The sequence below is a fragment of the Callorhinus ursinus genome, unplaced genomic scaffold (assembly GCF_003265705.2).
Source record: "Callorhinus ursinus isolate GAN/ISIS: 27379988/994484 unplaced genomic scaffold, GSC_fseal_2.0 scaffold116, whole genome shotgun sequence".
Lineage (NCBI taxonomy): Eukaryota > Metazoa > Chordata > Mammalia > Carnivora > Otariidae > Callorhinus > Callorhinus ursinus.
The window spans coordinates 115,660-133,827 of NW_027397178.1; the positions used below are offsets into that span (position 1 = coordinate 115,660).

Consider the following 18,168-nt stretch of genomic DNA (forward strand, 5'->3'; position numbering starts at 1 on the left):
GGCCCAAGATGGTGCTAAAGTAAGGAGAGCCTTCGTGACATCACAGGTAAGTTCTCATATGCTTTACTGACTCATCATGCTCCCCCAGCCCCCGAGTCATTCCACATGACTAGGATTCAATTTCCTTATCTACACAATGTGGAGGTCGGATTCGATCTGGGTTCTTAGACTTGGGTATACATCAGAATCATTTCAGGTTGCCCACCCCCAAACACCCTCCTTGGTCTCAAGTTGAAGGGGTCCAGTGAGGCACGGGGCTTCCCAGCGAGACGTCTTTTCCCAGGCTCTCTGAGCTGACGTGATGCGTGCCACTTCGGCATCCCGCTCTTGTGACATTGGACTGGCCTCCTCTGTGATTTTTTTCTTCTTCCCAACAGCTAGATCCCAAAATGGACATGGGTGTGACTCAACTGTAATCACTCAGATGATAATAGTGTTCTAGGAATGGGCTGAACAGTGAAAGGGAAGGAAGGTCTGTGCCTGATTACCTGTGCAAGGCAGTTATCTTGCCAATCTGGACTGCTTAATTTGGGGCTATTATATGAGAGAGAAATAAACATGTACATTTTTAAATGCACTGTATTTTGAGATTTTGTTCTGTTAGCTGAGCTCTACCCTAAAAATTTACTCGCTTTAGGAGCTATTATTTAATACAAATCCCTGGGTCCCAGTGCAAGAGATTTGGGTTCGATAGCTCAGAGATTGGACTATAGCGTGTGGGATTTTTCAAGTGTGAGGTTTGCTGATGTGGTTCGAAGTTTGAACCCCACTAGATTAGATGAACTTTCTTTCTCGTTATAGAACATTCTAATTCTACTCCCAGGGAGAGAAAAAAATCTTGCTTCCTATGTATTCAGAGCTTTTGAGAACAGCACTAGGGGCAAAACAAGTCAGTTTAACTCAAAGAGCATCCACCTCATACACAGTGTCCCAGAACTTGCAAGGCAGTATTTTGCTGCCCTGAAACTTCCTAGCCATGGGATACACCTGAGAACAAACACATCTACACTCTAACAGCAGCTCATGTTTCAAAAAACACAAGAGTAGCCCACACGTTAGAAGAAGGGTCACACACATGAAACGTATCCTTTTCACTCCAGCAACCAGAGAACTGGCAGGTTGTGGATAAGATGGCTGTTTTAAATCCCTAAACCTTCCTGTTTATTAATATGTTAAACTTTTTCAAGATCACATATGATAATTACCACAGGGATGATTCATAGGTAATAACAATAATTAATAACAATCACTGAGTGCTTATAAAGTGCCAGGCGCTGGTCTAAAATGTATATATTGCTTTTGTATTCTCAGAACAACCTCCACAAGGTAGGTTATTATCATCCCACTTCAGTGAAGAAGAAACTGAAGCACAAAGACTTTAGATAATGTAGGGGCGCCTGGGTAGCTCAGTCGTTAAGCGTCTGCCTTCAGCTCAGGTCATGATCCCAGGGTCCTGGGATTGAGCCCAGCACCAGGCTCCCTGCTTGGCGGGAGGCCTGCTTCTCCTTCTCCCACTCCCCCTGCTTGTGCTCTCTCTCTTGCTGTGTCTCTCTCTGTCAAATAAATGAATGAAAAATCTTAAAAAAAAAAAAGACTTCAGATAATGTACAAAGTCACACACTTTGTACATTATCACACAGTAAGTGGTCCCCCGGGAACAAACAAGGATGGTCTGATTCCATTCCTTCCATTCTGATTCCACTTTTTGCCACTCATCTTTATTTCCTAGGAGAAAGCAAACTTGCCCATAACTATACAGAAAGATAATGGTGGAATGCTCCTGAATAAAAACGCTTCCTCACATGATTGTTTTGAGAATGATCATTACTATCTTCATTATGATTATGATCAGGGCTCTGTGTTAAACACAATTGAAGAAAAGCATTTGCAATGTATATATGGCTGACAAAGGGCTGCTGTCTTTCATATATAAAGAGAGCTGTCTGTTTAATAAGATAAAGATGAATACACCTACAGAAAAATAAGCCAGGAACACAAACAGAAAATTAACAAAAGAAGAAAGAAATAGCCATTAAACATTTGGAGATTTTTCCCCCTTTCTACTAAAGGTAACATAAATAAAAACAATGTGATATCAATTTTTACCTGTCCAATCAGCAGAAATAAGATTTAAAATAATAACATAGTGGTGGTATATATAGGTACAGGAAAGGGGAAATTCTCATGCACTCCTCCTGGGAGAACAAATTAGTACATTTGCTGTCTCTCTGGAAAACAATGTGAACTAAGCCCCATTCTAGTTTTCAGATTCTCTTCACATTTGATTTCTTTACTGATGATGCTCCGCCCTCCTCTCATACATCCTTTAGGTAAGAGACTTAACTTGGTCAATTCTGGCCCTTTTGACTTTGAGTTTAGGCTCTCACTGGGGGCCTGGGTAGGCCCTGGGGCTTGTCCTGCATATGGTCAAAGAACAGGGTCTGGCTGGCAGAGCCCAAGGCATGAAAGCTCCAGGCTATGCCGCTTGGTTTGCTCTCCTTGCTCTCCGCAGTTCAGGCTGTACTAAGAACTCCATGTTCTCCTTTCCGGGAACATGAGCTGAGCCCTCAGACCCATCCCACTGAACACCCCTCCTGCCCACAGGAGGCAGGGCCCCTCAGAGGAAGAATCAGCAGGAATAGGGACGTGGGAGCAAGGCCAGAAGGATGGACTCTTGAGAGATGCCCCTTCTGACACCTTTCCCTTCTATCCCTTTCTCACCCAATGTCCGTCTTCTCTTCTCTTGCCCAGATTGTGCCCCCAACACACATCTCCCTTTTGCACCCTATCTTGGCCTCTGCTTTCTCTTTTCCTTTCAGGCTTTGCACCACTTGACTTTATGTGTTCTTCTCTGTGAGTTTTGCATTCAGACTCACTGCTCAGGTGTAGAGTGACAAGTTGGACAGGTTTCCGGGGTCAGGCCACCCAGAAGACTTTCCCTTAGAGGCCACTATTCAACCTGTCATGGTTTTAGCACCTGTTAATCCAGGGCTCCTGGAACACACGGCTCTGAGTTGCCCGCGTGGAAAAGGACAAGAACAGCATGAATTGCTGGACTCACCCTAGGTACACATCAAGCCCTTTTAGTGGATGCCTCTGCTAGTCTGCTCCCTGATCTGCTGAACTCTCCCTTGTCTTCCTCTAGAAAACTCTGGAACTGCTCAGGTGTCTTTATGAAAATCATACTCATTGTAACTATTTTAATGAACTGCTTCCTTTTGTGCTTCATTACCAGGCAATACGACTGTGGCTATGAACACCGCTCAATGTGTAGCAAATTTTATTGACATAAATTTGTTTTTGTCACAGTTCAAAAATCATGTTCATCTTTTTTTTTATTATTTTGTCATTTTCTTTCTCGGGTCAGGGAGTCACCTGTCCACAAATTATAAAAGCTGAAAGGTGGGGCACCTGGGTGGCTCAGTCGGTTAAGCGACCAACTCTTGATTTTGGCTCAGGTCATGATCTCAGGGTCATGAGATCAAGCCCCGAGTAGTGCTTCATGCTCAGTGTGGAGTCTGCTTGGGATTTTCTCTCTCCCACTTCCTCTGTCCCCCACCTGTTTGCACACATTCTCTAAATAAATAAATATAAATAAATAAATAAAATCTAGGAAAGAAAAGTTGAAAGGCATCTTTGTGTAGGTTCAGAATGGTTGAATAAGCATTTGGACCTAGTGGAGAGAAATGTCATGAGATTACAGTGACGTGGCCTGTTGAGGGGGCAGAGTAATTAGAGCGGTTAATGAGCAGAAGATGTTTATGGGCAAGCAATTGAGAAACTTCCATATGTAAGGCATTGTACCAGCTACTGTGAGGAAAAAGCATAAATAAATGTACCCTCACTATGAAAGGTATTGGACACAGGACAATAGAAGAATATCTTAAGAGAGAGAGACATACAGATCTCTTTTGTCTGGAGTGATTAGTGTAGGTACCTGTAAAAGAATAAAATCCGGAACTTGATGGATGATCCATTCAAATAGCTAAGATCTGAACAGAAGAAGAAAACGGTCCTAGGAATGGGAACAAACACATAAGGAGTAGGTGGGAAGATCGCTGTAGCACATGAGTACTGGATCCTTTGAGTATTAGAATAAATAATTTGTATGCTGTTTTCCCTACAGGATTGTGGTTGCCTGACTAGCGGCTCCCAAAGATGTCCAGGTCCTAACCCCTAAAACTGGCAGATGTTACTTTATGTGGCAAAAGAGACTTTGCAGATATGATTAAGTTCAGGAGCTTGAGATGATTATCTGGGCTGGTCCTGAGTGCAATTATAAGTGCTCCCGTAAGAGGAGTGTGGTCATTTGACTACAACAGAAGAAGACAATGTGACTGGAACAGGATAATTGCAGAGCATTTACCTTAGCTTACGGTTGGGCAAAATCATCTAACACAAAGCCAAATCTTTTTCTTTGATCAGCCCCCAAATTCCTCAAACTCACCACAATTCTTGTCTTTATATGGTGATCCCAAAGTCTGCCCAAGTCTTTGATTTGTATTCCCTGTTAACAAAATTCTAAAAGTGTGGCAAACGATCAGCCAATCACCACTAAGGCTTATTATATGACTTCATATTTTAATTTTTTATAACAGCTTTATTGAGATGTAATTGACATATGATAAACGGAATGTATTTAAATCGTCTAATTTCCTAAGTTTTGACATAGGTCTACGTCCATTAAATCATATCCAACATTTACCAAATGTCACGTCCTTTAGTTATTCCTTCCTCTCACCTGTCCCCACCCTCCAACCCCCAGCAACCATTGATCTGTTTTCTGTTCATTATAGATTAATTTCTGTTTTCTAGAGTTTTATAGAAATGGAATCATACACTATGTACGATGTTTTGTTTGGCTTCTTTAACTCAGTTTAGTTATTTTGAGGTTCATCGGTGTTGTGTGTATCATAGATAGATAGATGCATTGCATTTAATATGGATGTAGAGTGTTTATCAGTTTTCTCTTCAATACTGCTTTAACAGGATCCCGTAAATTTTGCTATGCTGTGTTTTTGTTTTCAACAGTATTCAGATAAAAATATTTTCTAATTTCCATTTGTTTTCATGTTGGCTCTATGGGTTATTTAGAATTGGTTTATTTAGTTCCCAAATGTTTTGAGATTTTTGAGAGGTCTTTCTCTTATTCATTTCTAATTTCATTCCAATGTCAGAGAATATATCTTATTTAACTTGAATCCTTTTGAGTTTATTAAGACTTGTTTTGTGACAGAAAATTTGGTGTATCCTGGTAAATGTTCTGCAGGCACTTGAAAACTGTGTATTCTGCTTTTGTTGTACAGAGTATTCTATAAATGTCAGTTGGGGTAAATTGGTTGTTAATGTCATTCAAGTCTTCAATAGTCTTGATTTCCTGCCTACTTGATCTATCAGTTATTGAGAAGTGGATAATGGAAAGCTCAAACTATAATTATGGATTTGTTCACTTCTCCGTAGAGTTCTTTTTTTTAAAGAAAACATTTTATTTATTTATTTATTTATTTGACAGACAAAGCACAATCAGGAACACAAGCAGGGGGAGTGGGAGAGGGAGAGGCGGGCTTCCCGCTGAGCGGGGAGCCCTATGTGGGACTCAATCCCAGGACCCTGGATCACGACCTGAGCCAAAGGCAGACGCTTAATGACTGAGCCACCCAGGAACCCCTCCTTATGGTTCTTTTTATGTTTGCTTTATGTAATTTGAAGCCCTATTTTTAGGGCCATAAAATTTTAGGACCATTATGTCTTATTTAATTGACCCTCATCATTCAGAAGTGGCCCCCTTTAGCCTTGGTAATATTCTTTGCTTTGAAATCTACTTTGATATTGCTCTGGCACTCCAGCTTTCTTTCTTTTTTTTTTAAGATTTTATTTATTTATTTGACAGAGAGATAGACAGAGCATGGGCAGGGGGAATGGCAGTGGGGGAGGGAGAGGCAGGCTCTGCACTGAGGAGGGAGACTGATGCGGGGCTCGATCCCAGTACTCGGGGATCACGACCTGAGCCCAAGGCAGACGCCCAACCATCTGAGCCACCCAGGCGCCCCCCAGCTTTCTTTCAACAAGCAGTAGTATGGTAAATGTTTTGACATCCCTTACTGTTAATCTATTTGAGTCTTCATATAAAGTGTATTTTTTGGGGCGCCTGGACGGCTCAGTCATTAAGCCTCTGCCTTCAGCTCAGGTCATGATCCCAGGGTCCTGGGATCGAGCCCCGCATCGGGCTCCCTGCTCCACGGGAAGCCTGCTTCTCCCTCTCCCCCTCCCCCTGCTTGTGTTCTCTCTCTGGCTGTGTCTCTCTCTGTCAAATAATAAAATCTTTAAAAAAAATAATAAATAAAGTGTATTTTTGTAGACGGTGTATATTGAAACTTATTTTTTTAAACCCAGTCTATCACTAGCTTTGAATTGGTATGCTAAGACCATTTATATTTAATGAGATTAATGATATAGGTTAGTTGGAGTCTAACTCTTGCTATTTGTTTTATTTGTCCCTTCTATCCTTTGCTCCCTTTTTCTGATTTTGGGGCCTTCACTTGATTTATCAAATTTTATGATTCCAGTTTTTTCTCTTTGTTGACTTTTTAGCTATAGCTCTTTGTTTTAATTCAGTGGTTGCATTAGGATTTATAGTATATATCTACGACTTATCATAGCTTACTTTCAATTGATAATTGTACTACTTCACTTACAGTAAAAACCTTACGATAATATACTTACATTCCTATTGCTATTGTTCGCCACGCATTTTACTTTGAAATACCATATAAATCCCCATTATACATTGCTACAAGTTTTGTTTAGTCTGTTTTATTTTATTTAATTTTTTAAAGATTTTATTTCTTTATTTGAGAAAGAGCACACGCCGGTGGTGTAGGGGCAGCGGGGGCAGAGGAGGAGGGAGAGGGACAAGCAGACTCTGGGCTGAGCACAGAGCCTGACTTGGGGCTCGATCTTATGACTCTGAGATCATGACCTGAGCCAAAATCAAGAGTCAGACATTCAATCGACTGAGCCACCCAGGCACCCCTAGTCTGTTTTATTTTAAATAAATTTAAAAAATAGAAAATAAATCATATTCATTTGCCCATGGAGTTACCATTTATAGTGTTCTTCATTCTTTTGTGTAGATTCACATCTCCAACTGGTATAATTTTCTCTCTGCCTCTTTGCCTTTCCTTTACAATGTCTTGTAGTGAGAGTTTGCTGGTGATGCATTCTTTAAGCTCTGCAACCTGAAAATGTGTTTATTTTGCCTTAGTGTTTTAAAGATATTTTTGCCAGGTATAGAATTTCTATGTCTAATTTTCTTACTGTGAGTGCTTTAATAATGTTTTCCTACTCAATTCTTACTTATATTGTTTCAGATAAGAAATCTAACATCACCCTCATCTTTGCTTCTCCTGGCATAGCATGTCTTTGTTTCTGAGGCTGCTTCTAAGGTTTTCTTTTCATTATTAGGTGGGTTTTTTGGGTTTTTTTTCTTTTCAGTTTGTTATGATGTGCCTTGGTATGGTTTCCTTTGTTTTTGTGCTTGGAGTTTGTTGAGCTTTTTTGGATTTGTGAATTTATACTTTCCATCAACTTTTGAAAGTGTTTGGCCACTACTTCTTCTAATTTTTTTTCTTTCCCCCTGCTTCTCTTTTTCAGGGACTCAAATTATCCATCTGAGGTCACTTGAATTCAGTCTACAGCTTGCTGATGCTCTTTTCACTCTTTGTTTTGTTTTCTTGTTCTGTGTTTCACTTGGATCATTTCTGGAATCTTCAAATTCACTAAACTTTCTTCTGCAATATCTAATCTGCCATTAATCCCATCTGGAGTATTTTTCATCTCACACATTTTAGTTTGTATCTTTAAAGCTTGATTTGTTTGTTTGTTTTTTTTCCCTATCATCCGTGAATCTACTTAATTTTTTGCACATAAGAAGTACAGTTATAATGATAGTCTTAATGTCTTTATTCTGTGCCTGTTTGGGATCAAATTCAATTAAATGATTTTTGTTCTCATTATGGTTTGTATTTGCCTGCTTCCTTTCATGCTTAGTAATTTTTTTAAAGCTTTGATTTATTTATTTGAGAGAGAGGACACAAGCAGGGGGAGAGGCAGAGTGAGAGAGACAAGCAGACTCCCTGCTGAGTGGGGAGCCCCTATATAGGGCTCAAACCCAGGAGGACCCTGAGATCATGACCAGAGCCAAAGTCAGACACTTAACCAACTGAGCCACCCAGGTGCCCCTCATGCTTAGTAATTTTTGATTGGATGCCAGATGTTGTGAATTTTACCTTGTTGGTTTACCTTGTAAGAATATTTTTGTATTCCTGTAAATCTTGAACTTTTTTCTGGGATACACATAAGCTATTTGGAACCACACTGATCCATTTGATTTGTTAGGTGGGTGCAGAGCAGTCACAGTCTAAGGCTAATTATTCCCTACTACTGAGGCAAGACCTTCCTGAGTATTCTATCTAATGCCCCGTGAATTTTTACTTTATCCAGCCTGGCTAGTGGGGTTAGCCACTATTTCTTCTGATAGTTTTAAGATTTTTATTATTTATGTATTTATTTATTTGAGAGAGAGAGAAAGAAAAGTGCATGAGAGGGGGGAGGGTCAGAGGCAGAAGTAGACTCCCCACTGAGCAGGGATCCCGATGCGGGACTCGATCCCGGGACTCCAGGATCATACCCTGAGCCAAGGGCAGTCGCTTAACCAACTGAGCCACCCAGGCACCCATCTTCTAATCCTTTTAGATAGTTATTTCCTCAGCCTCAGGTGGTTTTCTCCCACACACATGATAAACAGTACTCTGATGAAAGAGAAATTCTTCATAGCACAAGAAATTGTCATACTTTGGGGTCTTGATGGCTCCAAGGGATGTTATTGGCTTTTGTGTTAAGTTCAAAATGTGATCTAGAAGGTGAGGCAACAACAACACTATGTTCCATATTAAGACAATTTGTAACAGCAAGAAAAACTGTGATGTTTCCACTCAACCCCCCATACCAAAACTGAACTTTCTGTTTTACCAGGACAAATTCTGATACTTTGACTTTCCTAATTAAGTAAGAAAGGTAGAAGACACTTAAAATACTAAGAAAGGTAAGTTTTACTGCCACCCTTAAGAGCTGGGGTTTTCGAAGGGGTACGTGCACCCCAATGTTTATAGCAGCAATGTCCACAATAGCCAAACTATGGAAAGAGCCAAGATGTCCATCGACAGATGAATGGATAAAGAAGATGTGGTATATATACACAATGGAATATTATGCAGCCATCAAAAGGAATGAGATCTTGCCATTTGCAATGACGTGGTTGGAACTGGAGGGTGTTATGCTTAGTGAAATAAGTCAATCAGAGAAAGACATGTATCATATGACCTCACTGATATGAGGAATTCTTAATCTCAGGAAACAAACTGAGTGTTACTGGAGTGGTTGGGGGTGGGAGGGATGGGGTGGCTGGGTGATAGACATTGGGGAGGGTATGTGCTACAGTGAGCGCTGTGAATTGTGCAAGACTGTTGAATCACAGATCTGTACTTCTGAAACAAATAATGCAACATATTTTAAGAAAAAAGAAAAAGAAGAAGATAGCAGGAGAGGAAGAATGAAGGGGAGTAAGTCAGAGGGGGAGACGAACCATGAGAGATGATGGACTCTGAAAAACAAACTGAGGGTTCTAGAGGGGAGGAGGGTAGGGGGATGGGTTAGCCTGGTGATGGGTATTAAAGAGGGCACATTCTGCATGGAGCACTGGGTGTTATGAACAAACAATGAATCATGGAACACTGCATCAAGAACTAATGATGTAATATGTGGTGATTAACATAACAATAAAAAATTAAAAAAAAGAGCTGGGGTTTTGGTGCAGATATGTTGGATTTAGAAAAGAAAGTCATTGATCTTTTTATGACCCACAAAAATCACATTTTTCTCTAGATTTTCTCAACCTGACATTCTCAGTTTGGTTGTCGAAGTAAAGGTCAGAAGCATAAATATTGCCTCGAAATGTTTATGGAAAGTATAAATGTGAAGCTGGCTAGATTTTTCTTACTGAATTCAACGAGGAGATGCTCTGGGATTTACTCATAAAGGTAAGTCTAATTCTAAGGACTGAGTTTTTATCTTTGCTTAACCACTCAAACTAAGGAACTGACTTTCCTGATGCTGAAAAAAGTGGAAGTTCACTGATATCAAAATGTAGCAATCTGAGAAATTGGCACTTAACATTTAAGAATGTGCCCAAGCCAGCTCTTAAAAAAATCTATTTCTTAAGTGACATTTCTTTAGGATTACTTATTTTAAATTCGAAAAATAGACAGCTTTAAAGATAACAATAAGAAATCAACCATTCAGAAATAATAGTTTACTGAGGTTTTTAGTTCCTTCGCCCCCCACCATGTAATCTATATTTCCATTAATTTGGACCATGTTGTAGATATAATTTAATGTTTTATTTTTCTCCCAGCCATTTGTAATGGACATTTGCTACTCTTGTATTTGGTTTCCATTCCTTTCTTGTGTTGCAGGGAATAACCCTTCTGTCAGCAATTGGAATTCTGCTGGAGTTTTTCTTTTTTTTTTTTTAAGATTTTATTTATTTACTTGAGAGAGAGTGACAGAGAGCATGAGTGGGGGAGAGCCAGAGAGAGAGGAAGAAGCAGACTCCCCACTGAGCAGGGAGCCTGACGAGGGGCTCAATCCCAGACGCTTAACTGACTGAGCCACCCTGGTGTCCCTCTGGTAGAGTTTTGGGTTTTTTTTAAGATTTTATTTATTTATTTGTCAGAGAGAGAGCACAAGCAGGGGAAGTGGCAGGGAGAGGGAGAAGCAGACTCCCCCATTGAGCAGGGAGGCTGATGTGGGACTCCAACCCAGGACCCCAAGATCATGACCCGAGCCAGAGACAGACAGTTACTTGACTGAGCCACCCAGGCGCTCCTCTGCTGGAGTTTTAATTCTGTGATTTTGCTTTTCCTTCTCAAAGGAGGACATGAGTTTCAGGTTGGCCAATCGGAGGACCCCACATTCCTGGATTTATGCATATGACAGGACCAAAGCCAATCAGTAAAGTATTTTCTAGATTGAATGGAAGTGGGAGAGCAGGACACTTCCTACTGTGACCCTTAATGTAGGCTATAAAGGTGACAATGATTTTCTCTGCCATTACATCGCGAGACCCTGCATGAGAATGGAGTTAGCATAGAAAACAGTGGAGCAAGAGAGAAAACAATACTGTAGTGAAGGACTTCATTTCTTCATCCCACTGTGCCTCTTGGATTTGTTTTCTGTGAGTTAATACAGTTCCTCTTATGTTTAAGTTAATTTGTTTGGTACTTCTGTAACTTGTAACCAGACAGTCCTACTAGTATAATATTAAAAATATTTCATATCTTTAAAATTTCATTGATTAATATACATGTAAATTCTGGAAAACAATCCATCCTAAGAATATATAATTCCATGACTATAGAATACTATCTCAAATATTAGCTCTTATCACAATGTTTATTATTGTTTTTATCATATTTATGAACATATCAGACTCAATTTAACTTTTCCTATAATTTTTGGATATTTATGTTTTCAAATTTCAAATTTTTGTCTCTATTAAATAAAGCTTGCTGTCCATGTTTCCATATAAATTAATAGAATTCTACCTATTAAAACTAGGGGGAAATTATCAGCTTTTTAAAGCTTTGTGTTATATTTGCCAACTTTTTCATTCTAATCACAAATGCATGATTGCCCATAATTTTTGGCAATTTGAAAGATACAGTTTTAGTTTTTTCCTTTTGTGACTGAGGCTATATAACTATTATATGATCAGAATCCACTGATGCCTTATCGTAAGATCTGTTAAAAGTCTTGCATTTTAAAAATGATCTACTTTTATTTATTTATTTTAAAGATTTTATTTATTTATTTGAGAGAGAGAGAATGAGAGATAGAGGGCACGAGAGGGAAGAGGGTCAGAGGGAGGGAGCCCGATGTGGGACTCAATCCCGGGACTCCAGGATCATGACCTCAGCCGAAGGCAGTTGCTTAACCAATGAGCCACCCAGGCGCCCTTAAAAGTGATCTGCTTTTAAAAGACCACTTAATAATCTCTCTGAAATATGTATTTGTCTACCTAAGGGGCCTATGACTCATCTTAATCTTTTACTTTGGTAAAAATGGTGGTTAAATACAGAGTCCTGATCAGGGACTCAGGACCTGCATCACAGAAGCAGCTCAGGACCCACAAGTTCTCACAGGCTCTTCCCTGCCTATAAATCTAAGCTGCCCTAACCCTCCCAAGCAAGTTTCAAAGCACTGAGGAAAAGCAGGACTCAGTCAGAGTACACCCATGTTCAAAGCAGCATTATTCACAATAGCCAAAAGGTGAAAGCAATGCATCTCATTTTTTCCCCAAAAACATTTACTGAAAAGGCCTAACACTTTCCCCACTATTTGGGGATGTTTTTTATATCATAAATTACATTTTTATGTATACTAAAGAAGTGCTTCTCAAACTTTCCTGGGCTAAGACTCACCTTGTGTGTTTGTTAACAGTGCAAATATATGGGCCCATTCACAGAGATTTTGATTAATGAGGTCTGAGGAAAAACCAAGGAATCTGTAACCCATAGGGAGGCCAGGTGGTTCTGCTGTGAGGCTTCCAGGCAAAAACTTAAGAAACATCCTATGAGCACGTTTCGATGCCATCTGTTCTGTGTTTTCTTCTTTTTTTTTTTTTAAAGATTTTATTTATTTATTTGACAGAGAGAGACACAGCGAGAGAGGGAACACAAGCAGGGGGAGTGGGAGAGGGAGAAGCAGGCCTCCCGCGGAGCAGGGAGCCCGACGCGGGGCTCGATCCCAGGACCCTGGGATCATGCCCTGAGCCGAAGGCAGACGCTTAACGCCTGAGCCACCCAGATGTCCCTGTTCTGTGTTTTCTGTTTCTGTTTCTTTCTGTCTTGCCCATTTACTGCTCATCTCCATTCGTACCCTCTGCCCCAAGCAATCACTCATCTACTTTCTGTTCTCTCTGCTAACTTTTGAACAAGCAGATGAATGCATGGGGGTTGTTTTATTAGATATTAAAATATTTTATAAAAAGAAAATAAGTAAAAGCATATTACTGGCCCAGGAATAGATAAAACTATCATCAAAACACAATAGGTAGTTCAGAAACAGAATTATTTAATATATAAGGTAACTTTTAAATTAGAGGTGAGAGGGGCACCTGGGTGGTGCAGTAGGCTAAGCGTCGACTCTTTAAAAAAATTGTTTAAATACATACATACAGGGCGCCTGGGTGGCTCAGTTGGTTAAGCAACTGCCTTCGGCTCAGGTCATGACCCTGGAGTCCTGGGATCAAGTCCCACATCGGGCTCCCTGCTCGGCAGGGAGTCTGCTTCTCCCACTGACCCTCTTCTCTCTCATTCTCTCTCTCTCAAATAAATAAATAAAATCTTTAAAAAGAAAAAAATAAATAAATACAGACATACATACATACATAAATAAGAGGTGAGAGAATACATTTCATTCCCCAAATAACTGGTACTGGGATTATGAACAAATCATGTGAAAACAAAAGCCACCTCTCACTATACTTCAAAATAAATTCCAGATGGGTAAAAGACTTAAGTTTTTAAAAAATCCATAAAAGTCACAAAATAGAATAGAAGCGAAAATGCATATACTTTGAGCTGAGAAAGGATTTTGACAAGCATGAAACTACAAGTTGAATTCCTAAATAAAGGATTAAGAAGTTTAAGATACAAGAACCAAGGAGGTGTCCCGGGCAGGGCGTGATGCGTGTCCTCAGCAGGAGCCTGAGCTCTGCTGTCCGTGCACCTGCTGTCCTGTTCGCTCCAGCCCATGACGTCGCAGAGGCTCCAGGCTCTCCTTTATGGCACTGTGTGCTGGGCTCCCTGGACTGTCACAACGGGCTCACTCTCCTGAAGAGACTCCCTGGGGGAGTCTGATGGGAGTGTGCAAGCAGGGACGGGAGGAAGGGCTTCTGAATCTGGTCACACCAAGACTGCCTACTCTCACAACACCGCCGTAGGCCAGTTTTTCCTCCCAGTCCGACTCTCTGCTCTCCTGCCTTCACTCTTCCTGTTCTTTCCACTTGCTCATGTGTGGCCCCAACATCTGCCTTTCTTTAACCCCTCCATTGTCTGATTTTTTTTCTACTCACATACACACGGGTTGCGTCCAACCTGGAATCAGAGGCTCTCCGTCTGCATCTGCATGTCAGTCCAGGTCTGCGGGTTATGAGTATTAGAGAATCCCTCAGGCTGCCAAGGGCACAGAGGAGTAAGACAACCCAGGACCCTGCTCCTGCAACAGCACAGATAGGCTTCATGGCATGGCGGCCAATTTTTCACAGCACCCTAGTGGTTCAAAGACAGCTGTAGTTCTGGCCATTTTTGTGATGTCTCTGTTTCTGTTAGTCTCTACTGATAGTTACAAAGACAGCGTGGAGAAGGAAGTACCCAGTAGCCTCAGGAAGGGAAACTAGACTGATGAGGGCCATAGAATAGCAGTGAAGAACAGAGATGTGGACATTCAGAAAGACTTCTGACCTGGGCTTGAACCAGGGTTCTGCCGGAGCCAACGTAAAATTTTAAGCAACCTCCTTTCACAAAGAGATGCTAATTACAATGCAAACAAAAACAATACTAAAAGACAACATGTTTATCAAAGGTTGTTTGGATGATGAAGATGCTCATATATATATATATATATATATATATATATATATATATATGTAGTGCTTAGCATAGGGCTTGGCACATCATTGCTCATTACGTCAGCCATTATTATTTATTATTTTTATTTTATTTTGGGGTGACCCCAAGAATGTATGTATTTCAGCGGCTCAGACCTGTTTTTCTCCCTTTCCACTCCAAGCCCCTGTGCTCTTAGGGGAAGCCAGTACCCCCCATATTAGGATCTCTCCAGCCCAGACCTGGAAACATCCATTCTCTGAAGCACAGACAAGACAAAGACTGAACGAGGTAAAGAGGCCACAGGCAGAGGTAGGCCTGGCAACCTCTCCAGCGTCCCTAAGGTACATGCCTTTCTCTGGGAGGAAAGCCTCCTTGGAGAGTTCATGATTAACAGCCAGATTTGGAATAAAAATGGAAAATGAGGGGTGCCTGGGTGGCTCAGTCGTTAAGCGTCTGCCTTCAGCTCAGGTCATGATCCCAGGGTCCTGGGATCGAGCCCCGCATCGGGCTCCCTGCTCAGCGGGAAGCCTGCTTCTCCCTCTCCCACTCCCCCTGCTTGTGTTCCCTTTCTCGCTGTCTCTCTCTGTCAAATAAATAAAATCTTTAAAAACATTTTTAAAAAATAAATTATTTAACATCATGACCGTGAAGCTTAGTAATAACATGCTTCGTCAGTATGTACCAAATTCAATATTTTCATTTCTTTTTAAAGTAGGACCATTCTTTTTGAGAGAGAGACAGTGTGAGAGTGGGACGAGGGGTGGGGAGAGGGAGAGAGAGAATCTTTTTTTTTTTTTTTTTTGTGAAACCTGGTCACAGCAAAACCAGGAAGCCTACTGGAGAGAACAAAATAGGATGAACCCACCCCCCAACACACACACACAACAAGGTAAGTGATGCACCTGAGTGGTCAGAGGAGGCTGCACAGTGGACCGAGCAGCTCCTGGCAACGAGGTCGTGGTGAAAGCAGACACACAAAGAAGCAGCAGACGGTGATCCTCTGACCCGAGGTTCTTGGCTTGATCCCTTCTCCCAGGGCAGCTACCATCAGAGATGAGCCAGAGGACAAGTCCTAAGATGAAGAATCTTCCTCCGGACAGCAGGGGGAGGGGAGGGAGGATGACTTACGGCTCTTTGCAGTGCAAGTTCACAACTCCTAAGAAGGGGACTCTGTTCCAGAGGGCGGCAGCCCGGGAACCTCCTCCCCACCTCTCTCCCCGCACTGCTGTCCTGCCCTCCATCTGTCCTTTGCTCTCTTCCTCATCCTTCCTTGTTTCCTGCTCTCTCCCTCCTTCCTTCCCCTTCTCCTCCCACGTCCACAGTCTTCTAGACTGACTAGGGGCATGGGAAGGCTACTTTTCAGTCCATGTTTCAGAATATTGAAATATACACCAAGTTGTCAATTGGAAAATTGCCCAAAGCCTTAGAGCTCAGAACAGCAATAAGTGGCAGAAATGAATGTGTGCTGCTGGGGGGCAGAAACGGGCACAGTGGCACAGGGCCCCCATCTCCTTCTCTCTCCTAGTCGCCCCCCACCTCCCGGAGAACATGCCGACTCTGATCACCTCGCGGCCCCTGGCTCTGCTGCTTCTGCTGCTGCAGCCACTACAATTTAAGATTTTGCGTGTCAGTCTCGATAAGTCAGAGGAAGAGATAGAACAGTTTGAAGATTACTTGGAGGAACTGCACAGCTCAGGACCTGCCAAACCTCTGACCAAGGAGGCTTTCCAAAGACGTACAATTATCGATCCTGAGAGACCACTAACTGATCCAGACTACTGTACTGATGAAATGAAGATGAAAAATGTTCACGACAAGTTCCGTTGTGTCAGAGAACATTTCTTCCTCCAAATAGCATATGAGGACTTGCAAAAGATCTGTAAAAACTTATTTGTGCCTTGTAAGAATGGAGTTAAGAAATGTCACAGGAGCAGGCAACTAGTAGAAGGGGTGTATTGTAATTTAACGAGAGGAGCTAGAATGTCAGACTGTGAATATGAATCTTCTTATAGGAAGGGCCATGTCCTTATCACTTGTCGATGGCAAGATGATATTCAAGAAATTATTCCTGCTTACGTAAATGATATTATGGTTTTACATACTGATGTCAAGGGTAATAGCCTCTTCCACAATGAAGCACAGTGGCCATTCTAAGAGAGTAATTCTCTAAAAAATCAGGAGTAGGAGAATGTCATCTGCCCATACTGATCCTTGCAAGTTAAAATTGAGAATGGCCATTTTGATCCCATTCATTTTAATCATCCACCTTCTTCCCTTCTCACACTGTGCAAAGGCAACGTGGGCTAAGTTCATCGATGGCCCTCTGAGATGTGGTTTCAAACAGGTCAAGAAATTTAGCATATTTTGAGTGTGTTATGAGGATGAATGCCTGCAGTGAAGGAAGAGCCAGCTCCCAAGAGGAACAGGAAATGGTAATCTAGAGTGTGCTCCTGAGTTGTATTCATGTGAATCTCTAGTTCAGTAGAACTAATGAAGTGTGTTGACCTAGTGAAGTATATCCGGTATGGCTATGCGGGGTGTCTGGGTTTGGAATTACCTTTTTCTGTAACATAATTTGAAGGAGAAAGAACTCAAAGCTCCTCAAGAAATTGTGCAATTCAGCTTTCCAGTACTGTGTTTGTAGACATTTCACTTGTTCTGTTCTTTCCATACAACGAAATACTCATTGAGAACATGAAGGTGTAGATTCTAATAGGAGACATCTCGGGATAAATACCTAAATATTGAGGATAGCAAGCTCCCCAAAGTAGTTTTCAATTGTCCAGTGCTGTGCTTGTAGATTCCCACATCTTTCCTTTAGATTAGACATCACTGTTCGCAAAACTCCAAACAATTCCTCACTTTCTGGCACAGTCACCTTAATTTACAATTCCTTTTCCTCACTTGCCAGTAGATGTGGCTTCATCTGAGAATACGCCACTTCCAAAAAAGGCTGGAGAATCTGTATGATAAAGGAAATCTGTCTGGGGGCTCCTGGGTGGCTCAGTCGTTAAGCGTCTGCCTTCAGCTCAGGTCATGATCCCAGGGTGCTGGGATCAAGCACCGCATTGGGCTCCCTGCTCCGCAGGAAGCCTGCTTCTCCCTCTCCCACTCCCCCTGCTTGTGTTCCCTCTCTCGCTGTGTCTCTCTCTGTCAAATAAATAAAATATTAAAAAAAAAAAAAGAAATCTGTCTGTCCAGTACAGGTAATAATTTCTCTCCCTTTGTGAAATTCTTTAATGTCCTTTAATTATGAATCTCAATAACTTACGGAAAATGGGATAAGAAGTAGTGAAGGGAGATGGTAGGGAGAGTGTCTGTTACTTTTGCACATTGCCCTGAAATCCAATCTGCTCATTTCTTCCCCAATCCTTATTCTTGTGGTCAGACTCAGAGCTAAGAGCTTACTTTATCAATCAGTTGATGTAAATAAGGGCCT

The 18,168-nt window shown here is 41.4% G+C and overlaps 1 protein-coding gene across 1 annotated transcript; it reads left to right on the top strand.

Moving 5' to 3' along the window:
* The first annotated feature begins 16,277 nt into the window (after positions 1-16,277).
* RNASE9 (ribonuclease A family member 9 (inactive)) lies at positions 16,278-16,883 on the top strand. Its single transcript, XM_025883721.1, has one exon. It carries the CDS (start codon positions 16,278-16,280, stop codon positions 16,881-16,883), a length of 606 nt encoding a protein of 201 aa, XP_025739506.1.
* The last annotated feature ends 1,285 nt before the right edge of the window (positions 16,884-18,168 follow it).